Here is an 18,129-nt window from a genome sequence, read left to right as displayed (position 1 = left end):
ATATCACTACAGTATTTTCTGTATACTTTCCAGAAAGCAAGAATCCAGAAATGCAATGCTGTTCTGGAGACTGGCTACATGAAAGGGCTATTCCCCTGGTATGACATTAACTAGCCACAAGAGTTTTAGGGATATATGAGTTGGCAGAATATTATCATAGTGTGTAGACTCTGGGGAGTGTGTTAGCCTTAAAGCCTGAAGCAAAGATGTTTTAAGAAGTCCAAGAAGCAGTCTGTCAGTGGCAAAATATTTAAGCTGGCCGTTGTATGATAAAGCTTGCAGGCGGAGCAGGAGTGTCAGGGAGCTTGATACAAATTTAATTAAGCTAGCCTGAATTAAGAGGGGGACAACCTGGACTTTCCCTCAAGAACCACCCACAAAATATAAATAGATTGTATCACAATTCATTCGCATTTATACCTGGCAATAAGTTTTCTAAACTCAATCCACGAAATATCTGCCACATACCTGTTATAGCACATGAGACTAAGGGAAATAGCTCTAAACAATTTGTAGAGTAAAAGTAATGTCTCAAAGTTCCCACCTGCCCCACCAAATTTTGACACCTGTAGTAATCATGCAGTGATTACAGCAATTAAAGAGCTAAAGACATGTCCGGGGTTCTTGTGTTGCAATTTCTCTTATTTATCAGCAAAGGTTTTACTAACAACATGGTTTTATGGGTGGAATAATAAGCGTAGAAATAAGTATCAGCTTAAGGAATCTGCTACCAGTTGCCATAGAGAATAGATGAAAAAAGAACAGTTTTTCTAATGCTCCAAGTGACACAGTATGATTAGATTTCTTTTCAGTGTTTGTGATTACATAACTTAGGTTGGTTTAATTGAGGCTTAATTTTAGTTCTAGGTTTTTACTATATTTTGCCGCTGATGCCTAGTGGGTTAATTCCTTCCTCCTTTCCTTTATACTAACATAACAATTTATTGCTTTTAGACAAGAATATATACAGTCTGATCCTCTATTTTTGGCTACCTGAAGAATTAATATTAAAAAGCTATAAAATATCTGTTCTTCAAAGGCACTAAAAAATCTGAAGGCAAAGATTGCTGAATATTGTCTATTCAGATTTATATTCTTGATACTTTTATGCTAAAAACTTTGGATACAATTAAATATATATTCAATGCTAAGTTACTACAATGAGGCTGCATCAGTATTAAAATTTGCTATTTAATCATAGATAAAAGATTCCTTATCATTACTTTGTATCTTGTAGTCTGAAATGTTACTGAAAAGAACCAATTATCCTTGGACTCCATTCAGGGTAAAACCATTGTTGACCATTGCAGTAAATAAAAACAAGTCTTAGTTTTGACACATGATGTTCATTGTAGAGCTACAACATTCATCTGCATAAATGAAATGACTGAATTAGGAGTAGTTAGCACGTTCTGGGAGGCTTCTGTAATTTTAGGAGTATCAATTAAGAGTATTGAGTTCTATGTATGCATCACAAAGGTACAAATATACTGGAGAAATATATAATGTATTATATCCAATTATGTTAGCAGACTATGAATCATATCCAATTATCAATACACATAAGTACATTTTATGTGGTGCTTAAACATCATTAATTTTGTATTTAGCATCAACTCCTCAGATGGTATGATTTCAGTAATTTCGAGTAAACATATTACAGCATCAATATAAATTCAATGTAAATTGGAAAATGAAAATTTTCATCTTGTTTGTATCTGTGAAAAGGCATTTACTAAACACAGGAGCACATTGAATCAATAGTTTCTATTGAAAAAAAAAAGCATCAAATGTACCGCAGAGAACCTAAATAGCAGGAATCAGAACATGAAACAAGTAATTTTCAGAGAAAGCCTAGCTAACCAGCCTAAGCATACTCACAGGATCTCTTCAGGCAGTCACTGAAGTAAAACCAAGAAAATTGCTTTAAATATAAAAATCAGGAAGCTGACATTCCCCCTCCCTACAAACTGAATCAACCAGGTTCAACTCCTAACATAAATTGTTCACTTATTGTAGTGTGGATAAAACAAATTCCTCACTTGTCCAGAAAATCTCAGTTTCGCAAATACTTAAAGTAATTCAAAATTTAAAAATTTCATCCTATACAGGATAAACTTTAATTAAAAATGTTTGACTTATTTAATTAAATTAGTGCATAATACCCTTACATGGCTGCATAGAGTAATAATTTTTAAGTAATTATATATCTATTTTGAATTCAAGTAATTACAATTCTAAAATAATTCATATAAACTTACCTCAAAGTCAAGGTCTGAATATCGTGATTTTCTTCTCTGTAAGATATATTTTTAAAAAGGAGAAAAACCAATAAAGTTATGTTTAGTCATTCAAACAAAATGAAAAATCATCATTTTCATTAAAGATAATCCTGCTTGTTTTATACATATTTCCTTCACATAAGGAAAAATGTAAAATTTCATGAATCATGAAAAATTTTCTGATTTCAAAATATTCCATTCACAATTTTCTATTTTCACTTTGAACTTCTTTTAAAATTGGAGAATATAAAAATACAGAATATTTCTCATTTTGACCTCTTAACCCTAATTTTTAGTAAGGAGAAATTGTTCCTATGAAAACAAAAACAGACATTTCAATCTTGAAAGAGACTTTAGGCTTACTACAGCAAAGCTACAGACAAACAGGATTAAAAGTTGTATAGGAAAAACTGTCTAGTTACCTCGACATCTTCAACCAACCTCTAGTTTTCCTTTCTACCAAATTCTAACCAGTCCTCTAAGTCCCAAAGTTCTTCATAAGTCTCACCCACATATTTCTTGTAATTTGATAGTCCTCCATGACAGAAAAGTCCTTTTCATTGCTAGTCCTAAGGAACTAAAGTATTTGTTCTAGTTCAGCAAAACAAACTATTCCGCACCCCAGTAAAATGTAGATGTACGTGTAAATGTCTCACAGTGTTTCTCTATGGCTCCACCTTTGTTAAACAGTTTCTGAAATCTAGTTATAGATAAAATGCATTAATAAAATAATGAGGACTGATACAACCAGAAAACAGGATTACAATGAAATTAATATATTTCATGTGATATGATTTTCATGATATTAGTATAAAGTATTCTTAGCAAACTTTTAGTACAGATTTTTTAAATTTAGAATTTTTTGAGGAGAGAGGGAATGAAACAGGGAGAATTAACAAACAATTAAAGCATGTAATATTCAGGCAGTTGGAAAAATATATAAACCTTTGGGCAAAATTTTGTTTTATTTTTCCCGTGCTCCCATCCCAACACCTACAAACTTCAATAATTTAATAGGAAATCATACCCAAGATAGGTAGCAGACTCTAGTCTGCATTTTAACTCTTGAACATTAGGAGAGACAGAAAAGAAGCACTAATGTAGTTTCTTGAAAACTATGATTAAATTTCTGCAGCTACAGTTAAAATTGTCATTACAGAATCAGAACCTCACTGTATACCTAATCCCCAAACCATGTTTCAGTAGACAGAAGGGGACATGCCGAAAGAAAGGTTTCATGTTTTAAGTGAAAAATTCCTGAAATAATTTTATTTTAGTGAAGCTGTTTAAGACTGAAAATGCAGTCTTCAAGTACAATCAAGGAGAGGGCTGAAAGGAGACTGCTTTATTAAATAAAAACTCAGCAGGTTGATCTCACTTTCTTCTTGTCTCCAACAGCACCTCAGCCTCGCCGTGGTGACATCCAGGCATTGAGCCCAGCCCTCTTTTGCCATCTCCCCGCCACTATTGTTATCTAACTGTGCTGTGTAAAAACCAGGCTCCAGTGTACTGCACCACACTTTGCTGCAATATGCTAGACTAAATGTCAGGGCTTCCATTCTGCTCTTGGATACCTTTCTTGGCACTGTGACTAAGCAGGACATTTTTGTCAGTATACATTAAGCAAGATTCTTTCTTAATACAGCAAAATTCAAGGCTGGAAACAGTTTTAAGCAATAATTATAAAACATTAGTCATGAGCTTTGCATTTTATTTGAAAATTAAATAGTGACATTTTGTGAAAAAGATTTAGAAGCAAGAGCAAAAGACAGGAACCTAGATCACCAGAGATAGATTCTGTTTCTGAGAGCAGGTATGTCAATGTGAAATATGGAAGGAAAATGGATACACTCATACAAGTAGATCTCATTCCTATTTAATTTTATTAAAATTAAATTCTAACATAAGGCATAGCAGAACTGGCAGTCTTGAAGGATTAGACTAAGGAATGAACAAATCAAACAAACAGATTTTAATCAAAAGAACCTAAAGATGGTGGTGGGATTTGGAGTGGATGCAAAATAAAGCAGTAAAGCCTTAAAAATTAGAGAGTGGGAAAAAATGACAGATTTTTACAGTCCAAGTGAATTAAAAATGTGTGTAAAGTTATTCAGGTTTCCACAATACTGACCAAGTGTTTCAACCTTTTATTGTTTATATAGCACTTTCACATTTGCACATGCTACCCACCCGTGGGATGGTCGGATAAAATATTATTTATTTTCCTTATTTTATGAATAAGAAAAATTGAGGGTCAGTGGAGTTAAAATGACTTGCCCACTTCACCTGTGTGGTAAGCAAATGAGTTGGGATTCAAACTCAGGACTTCTGACTCCAAGCACAGCATTTTATTTACTATCTCTTGCTGTCTTCTCAGTAACACAGGAGTGATATGTTACAGTAAAAATGCTTGTGATGTTTTGCTAATTGTTACCAGACTCAGCAAAAATAACAATAGATGAGCCAGTCAGTCCAAGTCTGACTTTCTAAGCATAAAGCAAGGTCAAGCAGGTTAACTTTTACTTGTCAATTGCATTTTGAAGGAGAAAAAAGAACTAGCAATTTTATATTTACATATTTGAGAAAATATCTGTGCTGAGTAAAATAACTTAGAAATCATTCTAATACACAATCATTTATAAGCAATGATACAATAACAAACAGTAGGAGACTTCTCCACCTCCAGACATGACTCTCTCTCTTTTTTTTTTTTTTTTTTGAAATGGTCTTGCTCTGTCACCCAGGCCAGGGTTCAGTGGCATGCTCACAGCTCACTGCAGCCTCAACATTCAGGGCTCAAGTGATCCTTCCATCTCAATCCTCCTAGTAGCTGGGGCTATAGACATGTGCCACAACACCTGGCTAAGTTTTGCATTTTTTGTAGAGATAAGATTTTGTCATGTTGCCTAGAATGATCTTGAACTCCTGGGCTCAAGCGATCCACCTGCCTCGGCCTCTCGAAGTGCTGAGATTACAGGCATGAGTCCCTACCCCAGCCTTAGTTTATCTTAAAGGGGCATGGGGCATTGGGAAATTGATGGTGTAAAGAAAGAATAAGAACATTCAATTCTGTTCAGTTTTGGTCTGTTTCCACCGTTGGTATACATACAGTGTATTGGAAAGTCTTTCAAAGTATTGAAGTTTATTGAAACCCTAACTGACTTGCATGTTTATTCAAATGTCTTTCTGAGCTCTCTAAAATATTAATTCCAGAGAAGAAAGTGACTGGAAATTGTTACATATGTTTTAAATTAAGAACCAACTGAGAAAAGTGGTCAAGCCATAACAATTTTTCTGATAATCTGATAACTTTTAAAAATGCTACATGTAAATTTAATATAAGCCAGGGATAGGTGATATTGAAATATTTTATGAAGATACAAATCCCTCTGTACATATATTCCAATTTTGCAAATAACCTAATGTAAATAATCCTTTTTCTCAAAGTAGGTAATGGAAACCTTCTATGCTCTTTCCTCTTCCTAATTTCTATGCTGTTTCCTCTTCTTAATTTCCCACTTAGAACTCATCCCAACTTGTATTCTATTCTCAATACTCCATTAAAATTCCTCTTGCTGACAGTCTCTGATGAGCTCCATCTGGTCAAATTCCAAGGTCAATTTTCTGTCCATCTTATTGGACACTCAGAAGCTTTTGAAAGTTAATCATTTTCTCATTAAAACACTCATCAGCTCTCAGTCTTCTTATTTTTCCCCTTCTTTCTTGCTGCAGCTTATGCTGAAGTCCCCTTTGTTGGCTCTCTCATATCCCTGGCTTCTAATGCTGAGTTCCTGGGCTCTCTTCTTTCTCTTGTTCTCTTCTGGATACCATAATTCATTCCCATGATTTTGAATACCATCTTTTAAGTTCCAAACATCCTTTATTCCTCCTGCCTTTCCCATGATAGAAAATGCTGGATTTCTAATTGGTCAAGCAAGAGACTCAGGAGTCACCCTTCCTTCCTTTCTGTCCCTTGTCTTCCACATTCAATCCACCAGCATGTGCCGTCTGTTCTATCTCTGAAATACGTCTTGTTCTGCCCAATGTTTTCTATCTCCACTTTCACCTGCACAGTCAAAGCAACTGTTATCTCTTGTCTGGATTACTTCAGTAGCTTTCTGACTGTTATCCAACTTCCTGTTCTATCTCCTCTCCTAAAACCTCTGGCTTCTAATCCTTTGCTTTCTAAACAACCAAAGTTATGGATGAATGGACGGATGGATAGTTGAATCCATGGAAAAATCATTGTGACAATCTTTTGCTTAACAGTCCTCATTTGCTTCCATTGCTTTACAAGACTCTGCAAAGTCTGGTCTCTCCTTTGCATTTTAACTTCATCTTAAGGAGTTCAACATTAGCTACACAGGTATTCTGATCTTATGAGAATATGCCAAAACTCTTTTCTGCCTCAGCATCACTGCACTTACAGTTTCTTTTGCCTGAAAAATTCCCTCAGCTCCTTGCAAGCCACATTACTTCTCAATTTTATTTCTTACAATAAATGACACTTTCAGATGCTTCCCAGACCACCTTATCTAAAGAAATCTCTCCCTTTCATTCCATAGTTATTACCCAGTACTGCACACTATTTCATTCATTGGTTTAATGGTTGTCTGTCTCTCCCATAGGGTGTATTCTCCACAGGGGCAAGATCCATTTCTATCTTGATTACATTTAGATCCCCAGCATCTAGCAGAGAGCATGGCACAATAGGAGACATTCACAAAATTATTGGCAAATGATTAAAAGAGCTGCACGACAACAGCCAAAAGTATTCAAAAGAATGTGACTTTTTATTTTTGTTTTCTTGTTGCTGCTTTGCTTGGGCATACTCTGAGAGAATTTGTTTAAGCAGGTAGACTAAACACACAACGAAAACCATTATGAATAGGTCAACTGACAGCTAAGAGAATCAAGACAATTTGCAGGAAGGAAGGCCTATCATTAATAGAAAGGAGAAATTCTTTATGATGATTTAAAAGTGAGAAAATGTACAACAGTATGAAGCTACTCAAAGGAATACTTAGTGAATGTATGCACAGAGGCATTTCTCCACATCTAAGTCTTGTAGAATGATGAATAAATTCTCAAAGGGAATACTTCATTGTTTTCATCACTGCAAATTAAGCTGGACAAGATACTAGAAGATTCACAGCAAGTAATAAATTCCACTGACTAATGAATGGCAATATGACTGCCATTAAAATTTCTATTACAAAGTGATCAATAAACCTACCTGCAAGGAGAAAGTTCTGGTAGCAAATCCACTAAAAATAGCTGTGGAAATGATACCTGAGAATAATGAATTTTTAAAAATGACTTTTATTCAAGCTAATTTTGTTGTATGCCTGCAAGAGAGATAAAATTCTGTAATCCAGGAGTAAAAGCAAAACAGTAAAAAAGGGCAAGTTTTCCTTTCATCAGACTTACATGAGAAAAAAAATGTAAAAGAGAAAAAAATGTAAAAAACAAAAAGTTGTTTCTGCACATGGTCAATTTTATAATGGTTTCTGTTAGTGACAGAGTGCCCTAGTTCCTGAGTGAGGCCATAACATTTTTTCTAATATTGTGAATATCGATTTAACTCAGCATTCAAATTTCTTTGCAGAAATTCAGGGCATTACAGTAATGACATAATAATAACATAATCTTACATCTAAAGTGCTTCTTACAATTTCAAAGGTTTTTCATGTACATTATCTAATTTGATCCTCACAACAGCTGTAAGGGAGGCACCTGTAATGTGATATTATTGCTAAAATATTTTACCTTTAAAAACCATTATGCTGAGGGCCCTATAATTTATGTCCAGAGAAAAACTGGTGTATAAAAATTTAGCCTAGAATGGTGTCCTTTCTGGCCATTACAAATTGAGAGAGACTTATTTGGTTTCAGACATATAGGTAAGCTTATACACAAATAGACAAGCTAGAACAACAAAGTCTTCTATTTTGGATAAGAATTTTGTAATGTACTATCTAACTGTTATCAGTTATTAAGTTTTTTATCGATAAGAAAAATTAAGGCAAGAACAACAGAAACCACTTAAGGTGTTTACATTTCAGCAAGATGGTCCACAAAAATTCAAATGATAGAAGAACTGAGATGCCACATAGGGGACCATGTAGTAACGCAGGGATTAGCAGAAGAGGTCAGTGTACCTCCTAGGCTGGACAGATACAAAGAGAGGGCAGAGTGACTTAAGCCCAGAGGTTGCAGCACCTGGCATATACTGGAAGCACTGTGGGAACTACACCAGACATACAAGGTGCTTCCAAAAGCAGAAAGAGTAAGGGAGAAAGATCCCAGGTTTCCCTCTTTTCCTTAACCTCTACTCTCTCACCAGTGCTTCCTGTTGGCAGAACCCAGCCAAAAGCCAGTGACTGAAGAACCTGAATTAACCTTGAATGATACAGGGAAAAGAGTGAAGAATGGACCATGTACTAAACATGTCCAAGATGTGCACATAAGTTGGAAAGATTCTTGAGTGAAAAAATGCTTACTATTTAAATCTAACTTCTACAACCTGCTAAAGTAAATACCAGAGTTTCAATGATTCAGAACAAACACTGACCTGTCTCTCTACAATGTTACAACTATAATTTTTCAGAAAATAAATAAATAAACAACAATCCAAGGTTTAAATTAGATTTTATAGTCCTCAAGTGCTTGAGAACCATGATATCTCTTTTGTCCCCTCTTGCTCAAAAGCAAAATCTTAGTATGTTTTTTGTTGTTGCTGTTGTTTTGCTCTGTGTATACACCATGCACTCATCACATTTTGTTCATTAATTGAAGGTAAATGACTAAAGTGCTGATGACAAAATCATTCTTCTTAACCTTAAGCAAAGTAGTTACAGGATATTTAGGGCTGGAGCCATTGTTGTGAAAAATCTTAGTATATTAGTATTGCAATTATTCCATAATTGTGGCAGCTCTGTATCTAAAGTTTTCAGAATTGCTTAACAAGTTCATTTGGGAATGACTACAGTTAGAAAGAGAACATATCACCAGAAGGAAAGAAACAAGGTACTATTAGGCTCAGAGAAAATCTAGATATGTTTTTATGCCAAGAAACTTCATGAATTTATTGAACTTTTTATATCCAATAATTGGGGGTTAGCTGAACAAACTCCCATGAAGGCTGGAAGCTGTTGTGCTGGCACTGACTTCGGGGTTGGGGAGCCTCCTTCTTTCTTTGTTGCTTCTTGCTTATTTGAATAAATACTTCCACCCACTCACCCACTCCAGTCTTTTTGGCTTTCTTTTTTCCTCCCTCAACTCTCGTTTTTCCTCTTTTGCACTTTCTATCACATTCTATTCTACAACTGGCAGTGTTTACCCTCTTCTGTTTCTTCCTTCAGCACTTTCCATGCTGGCAGTTTGTGAAAACTGACTCCTCTGGAGGTAAAATGTGAGCGTCTTTATATTATATCCTTGAAAGTATCCTGAGGATCTTGGCCATCCTCTGCTGTGCCAGCTGCCCAGGCTGGATGTTCTCTATGGCTTTAATCTTCCTTCTTACTTACAGGGAGAAAAGACTTAAATTGTCCTATTGCTTAGGCCTCATGTGATCCACATTATTTACCATTTTCACCTTAACATTATCTTCTAAGAGTCAAAACACCTCCTGACTGCTGTTAATCCCACTCTCTATGTAGATACTCAGGTCATTTTTCTGCTTTTCCTTTATTATTGTCGGAATACCATCTCCCTCACCAGTTGACCCTGCATATGCAATCTAGCAGAGCTGATAATTCTACTTGACAATGCATCATGCTGCCCGAGAAGAAAGCCAGACCAAAAACTTTATCTTCAAGAACACAGCCCCATTTCCAAAATGTGTTAGTTGTACACACTTAAAAGACAAGGGCTTTACCCATTTCATGTCTTTATTAATCATAAGACCAAATGCCTATCAAGGATTAGAAAGAACTTTAAAGTTACCTTCATGCTAATATTCAGGCTCATTACTGTCTCTTCTAGATGGCATAAAATTGATCAGGACAGAAAGAATCTATTCCTAGATTTGCTATGCACTTGCTCTATAACCTTGAACAAATGACTCTAGTTTGAGGATTATAACAACTTATCCATTGCATGGAGGTGTTGTGAAGATTAATTCCTGTTTTTAAAGTGACTTGAGGATCTGCTAATGAAAGATGATATATAAATGCTAATTTTTATTACTCATTCCCACATCTATATATTCTCTTTCTGCTATCTCATAAAATAGTCACCCTAAGCAATTACTATTACATTCATTTAAAGAATGAAAATGAAGAACCAAATTTTCATTCTGAATTCCAAATTTCCTTCCTTTTCAAGATGTAAGTCTTGTGATCTGTAAGTCATTTAAATGCAGGTCTTTTGGCTGAATCACAGTTATATATAATACACTTAATAATAAGGATACGGAAATTTGGAAAAATTACAAACTGAAGAAAGAAGTTCTTGGAAATACAGTCTATTGTTCAAGCACAGATAACCTGTACAATATCAATCCAGCAAATTTTTCAGGCTTTTAGATGTAAAACATTTTTGTAACAACCAAAATATTTTCATGCAGTTCCATTCAACCCCCTTTAACACATTTAAAAGAGCCATACTATACAGAAAACTTCCATATAGTCATTATGATTACTTATAATGTTATGTTATTATATGCACACTTACTGAAAATCCTTTTAAAAACTTCTGTGATTTTTGCATAAATATTTTGTAGTTTGTTCTTATGTGGTCATTATTACAAACCTGGAAGTCTCTGGGATATGCAAGTTACAAATAAGGAAACTGCAGCTATTCTGCTAATTCAGGAGGATGAAATACTTTTGTTCAGAAGGGAGCTTCAGTCACCCTGGAGTTGAACTTGGCTTCTAATGAAGCCCTATCTATGCCTTTGGTTCTGAAGAATGATTCTGACCTAGTTATCCTCAGAAGCCTTACTCAGTTTGAGGTTGATCCAGAACTTAGGGACTTATCTTAGATTCTATTCACATTACCATTTATTGTCTAGAATTTTCTCAATCAATTGGGAAAACCCTGAAAATTACCTTATTCATTACATTTTTTAAGACTCTCAGAATGCCTCTTCATTTTGACCTAGTGGAAGGAATGGCTTTGGGGAGAAGCATGAAACAATTGCCTCTGGGAACTTTTGGACACTTGAACATACAATTATCAGCATAACTGGGTTGGAAAGGGCAGGCAACTAATTATAGTGCCTTTCTGTAGATGGTGTTTTATGTAATAATCTATTATACTAAAACAAGTGGCAATCATATAAAAGTATGCATGTATTGCATCATATATGAATATATATGTCAACCACAGGTTTACAGTTATTTTTCACTGTATAAGCAGTGACGAGTTTACTCTTTGCTTTTGGTGGCCTTATGAAAACAAAAAGGCCATGTGGTTGGACCTCAGAATCCTGTTAGTATGCTCAGATTACATTCTTCCTGACAATTCACAGTCTAAGATAAAAAATTTTAATGGTCATTATTCTGTAAGTTAAGAGAAAAATATTTACTCTGAATAATATTGATCTACTGTAATAATAATTAGTTTTTCATCAATATAATGGTAAAACATCTAGAGAAATATTCCAATTTTGTAATTTTTAACAGTTGCTGCTACACAGAAAGTGCAGATCTCAGTTTAAGTTTGTAATGCCACGTAGACACTGTGCACCAAAAGGACCTGTGGTACCTGAGAAACATCAGAAGAATCCTGTTATTTATTTATTTATTTTATTTTAGTTTTTATGAGTGCCTAACTTAGTTCCCATGATGACAGAATTATGACTGATTAGTATCTTTTTAAATATAATGGGTTTCTTTTCAAATATTATCTTGAATAAGGGGATTATAATACACTACTGAGAAAACCCTACATTGAGACTGAATCTCAATAGCCAGAAATTTTCATGATACAAAACTGCAAAAGCTAATGTGAATCTTCTCTTCCCACACCGGTGTCACATCAATCAATCAACCAATCAATCAATATCTCTATTTATATCTATTCATATTTCAACTATCAAGGAAAAATTTAATCTTCTGTGGCTCACCTCTAAAGAACTCATTGATATCGTTGATCCAGTTTCACTTCTTGATAGTCCTGCATTATCATCCAACTCAGAGGCCATGAAATTCTTCACAGCTGTGCGAGGTTCAAAGGGCAAATTCTGCATATGTTCCTGGGGTGCGAGATGTTGCTCTAAGTTCATATTGAACTGGTCCATTACAGGGGGATTCATATTGAATTCAGGGTTTACTTTGTAGTGCAATAGCCTTTCATGCGGCAAGGTTTCCATGCCAATATTCATTTTGCTTTCTTCTTTCATTGAAGGCTGGTTATTTACAGAACTTCTGGGCATCACAATATAGTCACTTTCCATCATTCTTTCTTGAGGATGGACTATGTCCATGTCAGCCCCTCTCAAATTATCATCCGTACATAAGTACACAGTTCTCCGCAATTCACTATTTTCTTTTTTCAAACATGGATTGCTAAGCTCATTCATACTCATGGGCATGTGCAAACCTGTGGGTTGCTGGATGATGACTTTGGAAATGACATTTCCAGGCAATGTTGAATAGCTTAGCCCTTCAGGGTTTGTTCCCTTTTCTTCTTCATCATCATTTAGAGAAATCCTAGAAAGTGTTCCTGTTATTGTGGCTGCTCGGCAAGGACCAATATCCTTATGAAGAACTGTGAGTAGGAATGTAAAGTTGAAGAAAGAGAGTTAATGTGTGTTTATTTTTCATTATTATATTATGTTGTCTCGCTTTCTACTAAACATTAAAGATGTATTATTTGGTAGGTATGTTATTTAAAAAAATACATATCAATTTGTTTGTACATGGTCCAGAGAGATTACTCAATCACTCTTCATTGATTCTGTTATGCTCTCATAGATCTCAGGTAGCCCATAGCTAAAGCAAATCTGAAAGTTGATTAATGGGCTTTCAAAAATCTTAGTACCTTGTCCTTAAACAACTCCATATAACTTTTCAGGGAAATAGGAGATTACCAGAGAAGTTTTCTCCATCAATGTGCTCCAAAGGATTTTTGTAAAATTATGAACATATTCATACAAATTTGATTTTTTTCTTAATGGCTTTCCCTCCAATGTGTTCTAGAAGTTATGCTCATTAAAATGCTTCTTGAAGGGATAATTAATGGGAACTTCATCCTACTGGATCAGAAATCCCTCCAAAAATTATGCATATTGAAAATTAATGAGGATTTTTTTCACTGAAGTCCATATGGTCAAGGTGGATACAATATTCAAAAGTATTTATCATATTCAGTTTTATATGGAAGAAAGAAAATTTAAAAAATTAATCTATATGCTGGAATGCCCTTGTGGGAATATTAAAATTGCCAGCTGAGTTTAAGAAAAAAACACTTTATGAACCTCCAAAATCTTTGTTCCACTTTAAGCCTAAGAATAATGATTTAGGGAAAAAAATCTATGATAACTTGTAGTATGAAAGGGAACAAAACAAAAATGCAAACCAAACCAAACAAAAACAATCAACAAAAGAGTAAATAATTCTTTATTAAAATATATTTTAGTTTTTTTTTTCTCTTTTTGCCTCTGTATAAAAAGAAAGCCATGTTTTGGGGATAATAGGGCAGAATAACACAAAGCATGCTTAGTTATGAACAATAGTTTTGAGGATACAAATGAATAAAATTCTGAAGACTTATTTTTGTAACTTTGGAATTGAAAGCACACAGAATAGCGCTGTGCGAAGTTGGTTCAACATGCACATCTGGTGCTAACCTACCTACGAAGTAGAGCAATCATCATTTAAAATTTCATCAGGCATAGATAACTGTAAAAGTCTGGTTTATTGTCTCCTTATAAAAAGTTTCAGATATACTGATTTTTTTCCATTATTATCCAATTTTCAAGTAGAATCATAATTATTATTCATTAAAGCAGAGGTTGAAAAAGATTATGTCTTTCCCTGTTACATAGAAACAAGACTTTAAAATTATTTCAAAACATGAATCATTCATGTAATATCTGTTATCTTGAAAGATATTGTATCTAGTTATTGTATTATTGTCTCTTTATCTTAGGCAGTAAAAATCATGTTAAATTTACATCTTTTTTTAAGATTAACAATTTTGCTGTGCCTTTTTTTGTATTTAAGTGTTATACATAATAAAAAGTAGAATCATTCAGTTTTAAAAAGTTATTTCCAAAAGTCTTAATATAATAGATCAATAATGAGTTGTAATTTCCAGGAGTAATGATACATGACATAGTAAGGGGCAAAGTATGCTAAATTTAATGATATTGTAATGATTTAATGATATTGTAAATAAATACTTTAAAAAAATATCCAAATTCAGTAAGGAACACTTTTAACCCTTAATTGTATATAAAAATAATTCCAAAATTTATAGCAGTAAAATATATGGGAACTTACTTTGTTTCATTAAAATATATAGATAAGTTTAATCTTTTATTAAAAAACTATAAAGGAAGTATTGGTACTGTGTATTGACTCTATAATTTAAATTCGTACAAGATACATTAAGTTTTGCACAAATGTAATATGATTTATAATTATAGCCAACACATTTTAATCAAGTGATATAGTTGTGTTTGCTGAAAAAAAATATATATATATATGTGTGTGTGTGTAAAGAAAGATAATTCTTCTTAGGCAGTAGTGGCTGCTCTATACGAGAGAAATGCCTGCCTCTTAGACTTACTTAAAATGTATATCCAAGTTTTGAATCTACAGCATAAACAAATCATACCATCTACACATGAAAACATGATGTTAAAGTGATGGGACTTTCGAGAGAAACTAATCAAGTAGTGAAACACAAACTTCAAACAAAATATAAAGCAACTGAATATTTGGCATGATCAGATGGAAATGCTGCCATTTAGGGAAGTGAATTTCACCTCAGTATAAAGAAAGATTATTCAGAGTTCATGAATATGCTTCAACATAGACAGACAACTCTAGATAAACTCAGAAGAAAGATCCTAATGGGCTCAACTGAAAAGGGCACCAATAACAAATGAAAACAGAAAATGAAAACATTAGAAAAATTATTTTCTAATAAAATAATGGCACTGGCCTGTATTAGGGATGCTAAATCCCAGCATACAATGAGGCCTGGGAAAAATCTGTAACTTAATGAAGGAGAACAAGATAAATACTGCAGAGATGAGATCACAGCTTGAGGAGGATGGTCTAATACAGTCGTACTCAAATTTTAGCATGCATCAAAATTATCTGGATGGCTTATAACTAGTTCCTATACCCCAACCTCCAGTTTCAGACCCCAAAGGCCTGGGTTAGGGCCTCAAAATGTGCATTTCTAATAAGTTCTCAGGTGATGATAACACTGATGGTCTAGGGACCACTCTTTGACAACCACTGGTTTAATGTTACAGCTGTTAGAGGAAAGACAAACCCGTCTGCTCTTATATTGCTTCTCTATCAAGGAGAACTGTAATGAGTACACCAAATGAGGCTGAAAAAAACAACACTGAAGGTGGAAGATTAGGAATTAAATGAATACTTATTCATTGTAAATAAATTCAAGCTTCTAAACCCGGACAAATCACATTCCATCTTGGAACATAGATGTGGAAATTGGCACCGTGGCTAGTGATTTTTGAGAAATTATGGCAGGTGGATGGAGCACAGTGACAATATTATATCAATTATCCAAAAAAGGAAAATGATCAATTCTGGAAACCAAGCACTAGTGAGACTGCATCCTGACAACATTTTGTTAGATTTTCAACAGGAAATAGTGATTTCTAATGCCCAGCGCAGGTCCACTACGGGTTGCCAAATCATGATAGTTACCTTACTGTTTTAAATCCAGGAATGAGAATATGAGATTAGTCTCTCATATTCTTGTGATCATGACAGGACCTGAGATTCTGTACAGATGTTTAATGGTTTTGAGTTGAATCTGAAAACTCCATGTAGAGGAGGTCTGCTGGCAGTAAGGGGGTGCCTTACTGAATATAGCAGGTTTCTCTACTAGGTTTCATGCCATTCAACTCTTTTAACTGCAGTTTGAATGAAGACTTAGAAGGTAGTCTTATCAAACTTTTAGTCACCAAACAATGGAAATGGATAGTATGCTAACCTGAAATTGGTAAAATAATAGCAAATAGACATAACTGCAAAGGACAAATTTCTTTTTCAAGGAAAACATACCAAAAACAAAACCTTTACAAATAAGACTGGGGAAGCCCTGACAACTTCTACAAAAAGTCTTAGGAATTTCAGGTAAGTTGACACTAGTACTGAAATAGAAATCATATGCAAATCATTAATACAAGTAAAGAGCCCACTGTGATAAATGCTGGGTGAACATGTATATATTTGGGCATGATAATTTAAAATTATTGATAAATCGGAGGCTACCTTGGGCATCGTGCCTCAGAGAATGCTACAAGAAATGAAGGATGAAACAAGGCTTGTTTAATCTGAAGAAAAAAATACTTGGATTGGGCTAAATGATAATTGCTTTAAGATAGTTGGATATTTAGATGAAGTAGATATTCACTGTTGTTTTAAAAGGCAGCACCAAGATCAACAAATAAAAGGTAAAATGAGGCATATTCTGTTTCTACAAAGGACCATATTCCAACAATTGGAACTATCCCCCAAAATTGAACATATAGTTTCCTTTAAAACTATTGAGCCATCTACTCTGGTGAGAATTTAGCCACAGGCTGGGAGATTATGGCATACAACCCTCTAAACAGGACGTGCTGCAGAGCTTCTCTTCACCCTTTGTAAAATTAAAACCACAACAACCTTAATACACATACAGACAATGCAATTTCATCTTTGCAATAACCCATATTCCATACTTGATAAAATAGAGGCACAGAAAGGTTAAATTGACTGGCCTGACACCCAACAACCATTACTTGGTGGAATGGAAATCTTATGTCTCCATGTGAAAGTTTTTCTGCTGTCATGGTGTTTCCAATGAACCATTCTTAGTTTTTCTCTCATTTCTCTTGTTCTCTCTCTCTTTTTCTCTCTCTCTCTCCTTTTTCCTCCACAAACACACTTCCATTACTACAATCCTTCCATTTTAAAAATTCTATTTTTTCATACACATAAATATGGAGACAAAAGTGACTCCATCTTGAATGCTAATCCACCATTTTGACTTCTCAATAACCCCAGTCCTATGAATGCCTCCTGATTCTTACTTTATTTACTGTGCTTAATGTAAGAACATGTACTCATTACAAATTCTGCCTTTAGATCAAAGCAACCTTGATGTTATTGTACAAATCATAGGCTACGAGGCACATAGCACTCTTGCCCATTCTGGAGGGTTGCCTTTAATTGTCTATACAGCATGTTTCCCCTTTCCCTATGGTATATAAACCCTGTGTCTGAAGAGTAACTGTGTGGGGATCTATCTGTCTTGCTGCTGCCCAAGACTACACTCCTGTCTGTAAGTTCCCTAATATCCTACCTTTTACCAACAACTGGATTTTTCTGCCTCGTTCTTTGGTTTCTCAGCTCCTTCGGCATTTGGGGGCTACTTTACATATACAGCCCTTTCACAGAACAATATGTAATGTGTAAACCACAGCATTTTCTTTAAACTTAAAATCTATAGCAATGATTGAACATTCCTACTGATTAGATTTCAAAATCTAAATATTCTTACCTGATCGACAGGCAATGTCTACATCCTTTTCAAAGTCTGTCTGTAACAATAAATAATAAGACATAAAACCATCATTTAATGAAGACCTCAAGTGTCTTTTACTATTCAGATTATCTGAAGTTTACAGATATCTAACTTGGCAGTA

At 34.5% G+C, this 18,129-nt stretch overlaps 1 protein-coding gene across 5 annotated transcripts in view; it reads right to left on the bottom strand.

The window, feature by feature from the left end:
• ADGRB3 (adhesion G protein-coupled receptor B3) overlaps positions 1 to 18,129 on the bottom strand; it is a 753,008-nt gene that overhangs the window by 14,812 nt on the left and 720,067 nt on the right. For all 5 annotated transcript variants that reach the window (XM_016955757.3, XM_054686001.1, XM_054686002.1 and 2 more), the window contains 3 exons: positions 17,985 to 18,024; positions 12,355 to 12,998; positions 2,262 to 2,297 (listed from right to left, as the gene is read on the bottom strand). In XM_016955757.3, the coding sequence (XP_016811246.2) occupies positions 2,262 to 2,297; positions 12,355 to 12,998; positions 17,985 to 18,024 (720 nt within the window). The remainder of the gene's footprint in view (positions 1 to 2,261; positions 2,298 to 12,354; positions 12,999 to 17,984; positions 18,025 to 18,129) is intronic.

Source organism: Pan troglodytes, chromosome 5 (genome assembly GCF_028858775.2).
Source record: "Pan troglodytes isolate AG18354 chromosome 5, NHGRI_mPanTro3-v2.0_pri, whole genome shotgun sequence".
Classification (NCBI taxonomy): domain Eukaryota; kingdom Metazoa; phylum Chordata; class Mammalia; order Primates; family Hominidae; genus Pan; species Pan troglodytes.
Note: the sequence above shows the minus strand (reverse complement) of the source record. Positions and strands in the feature narration are given on the sequence as shown.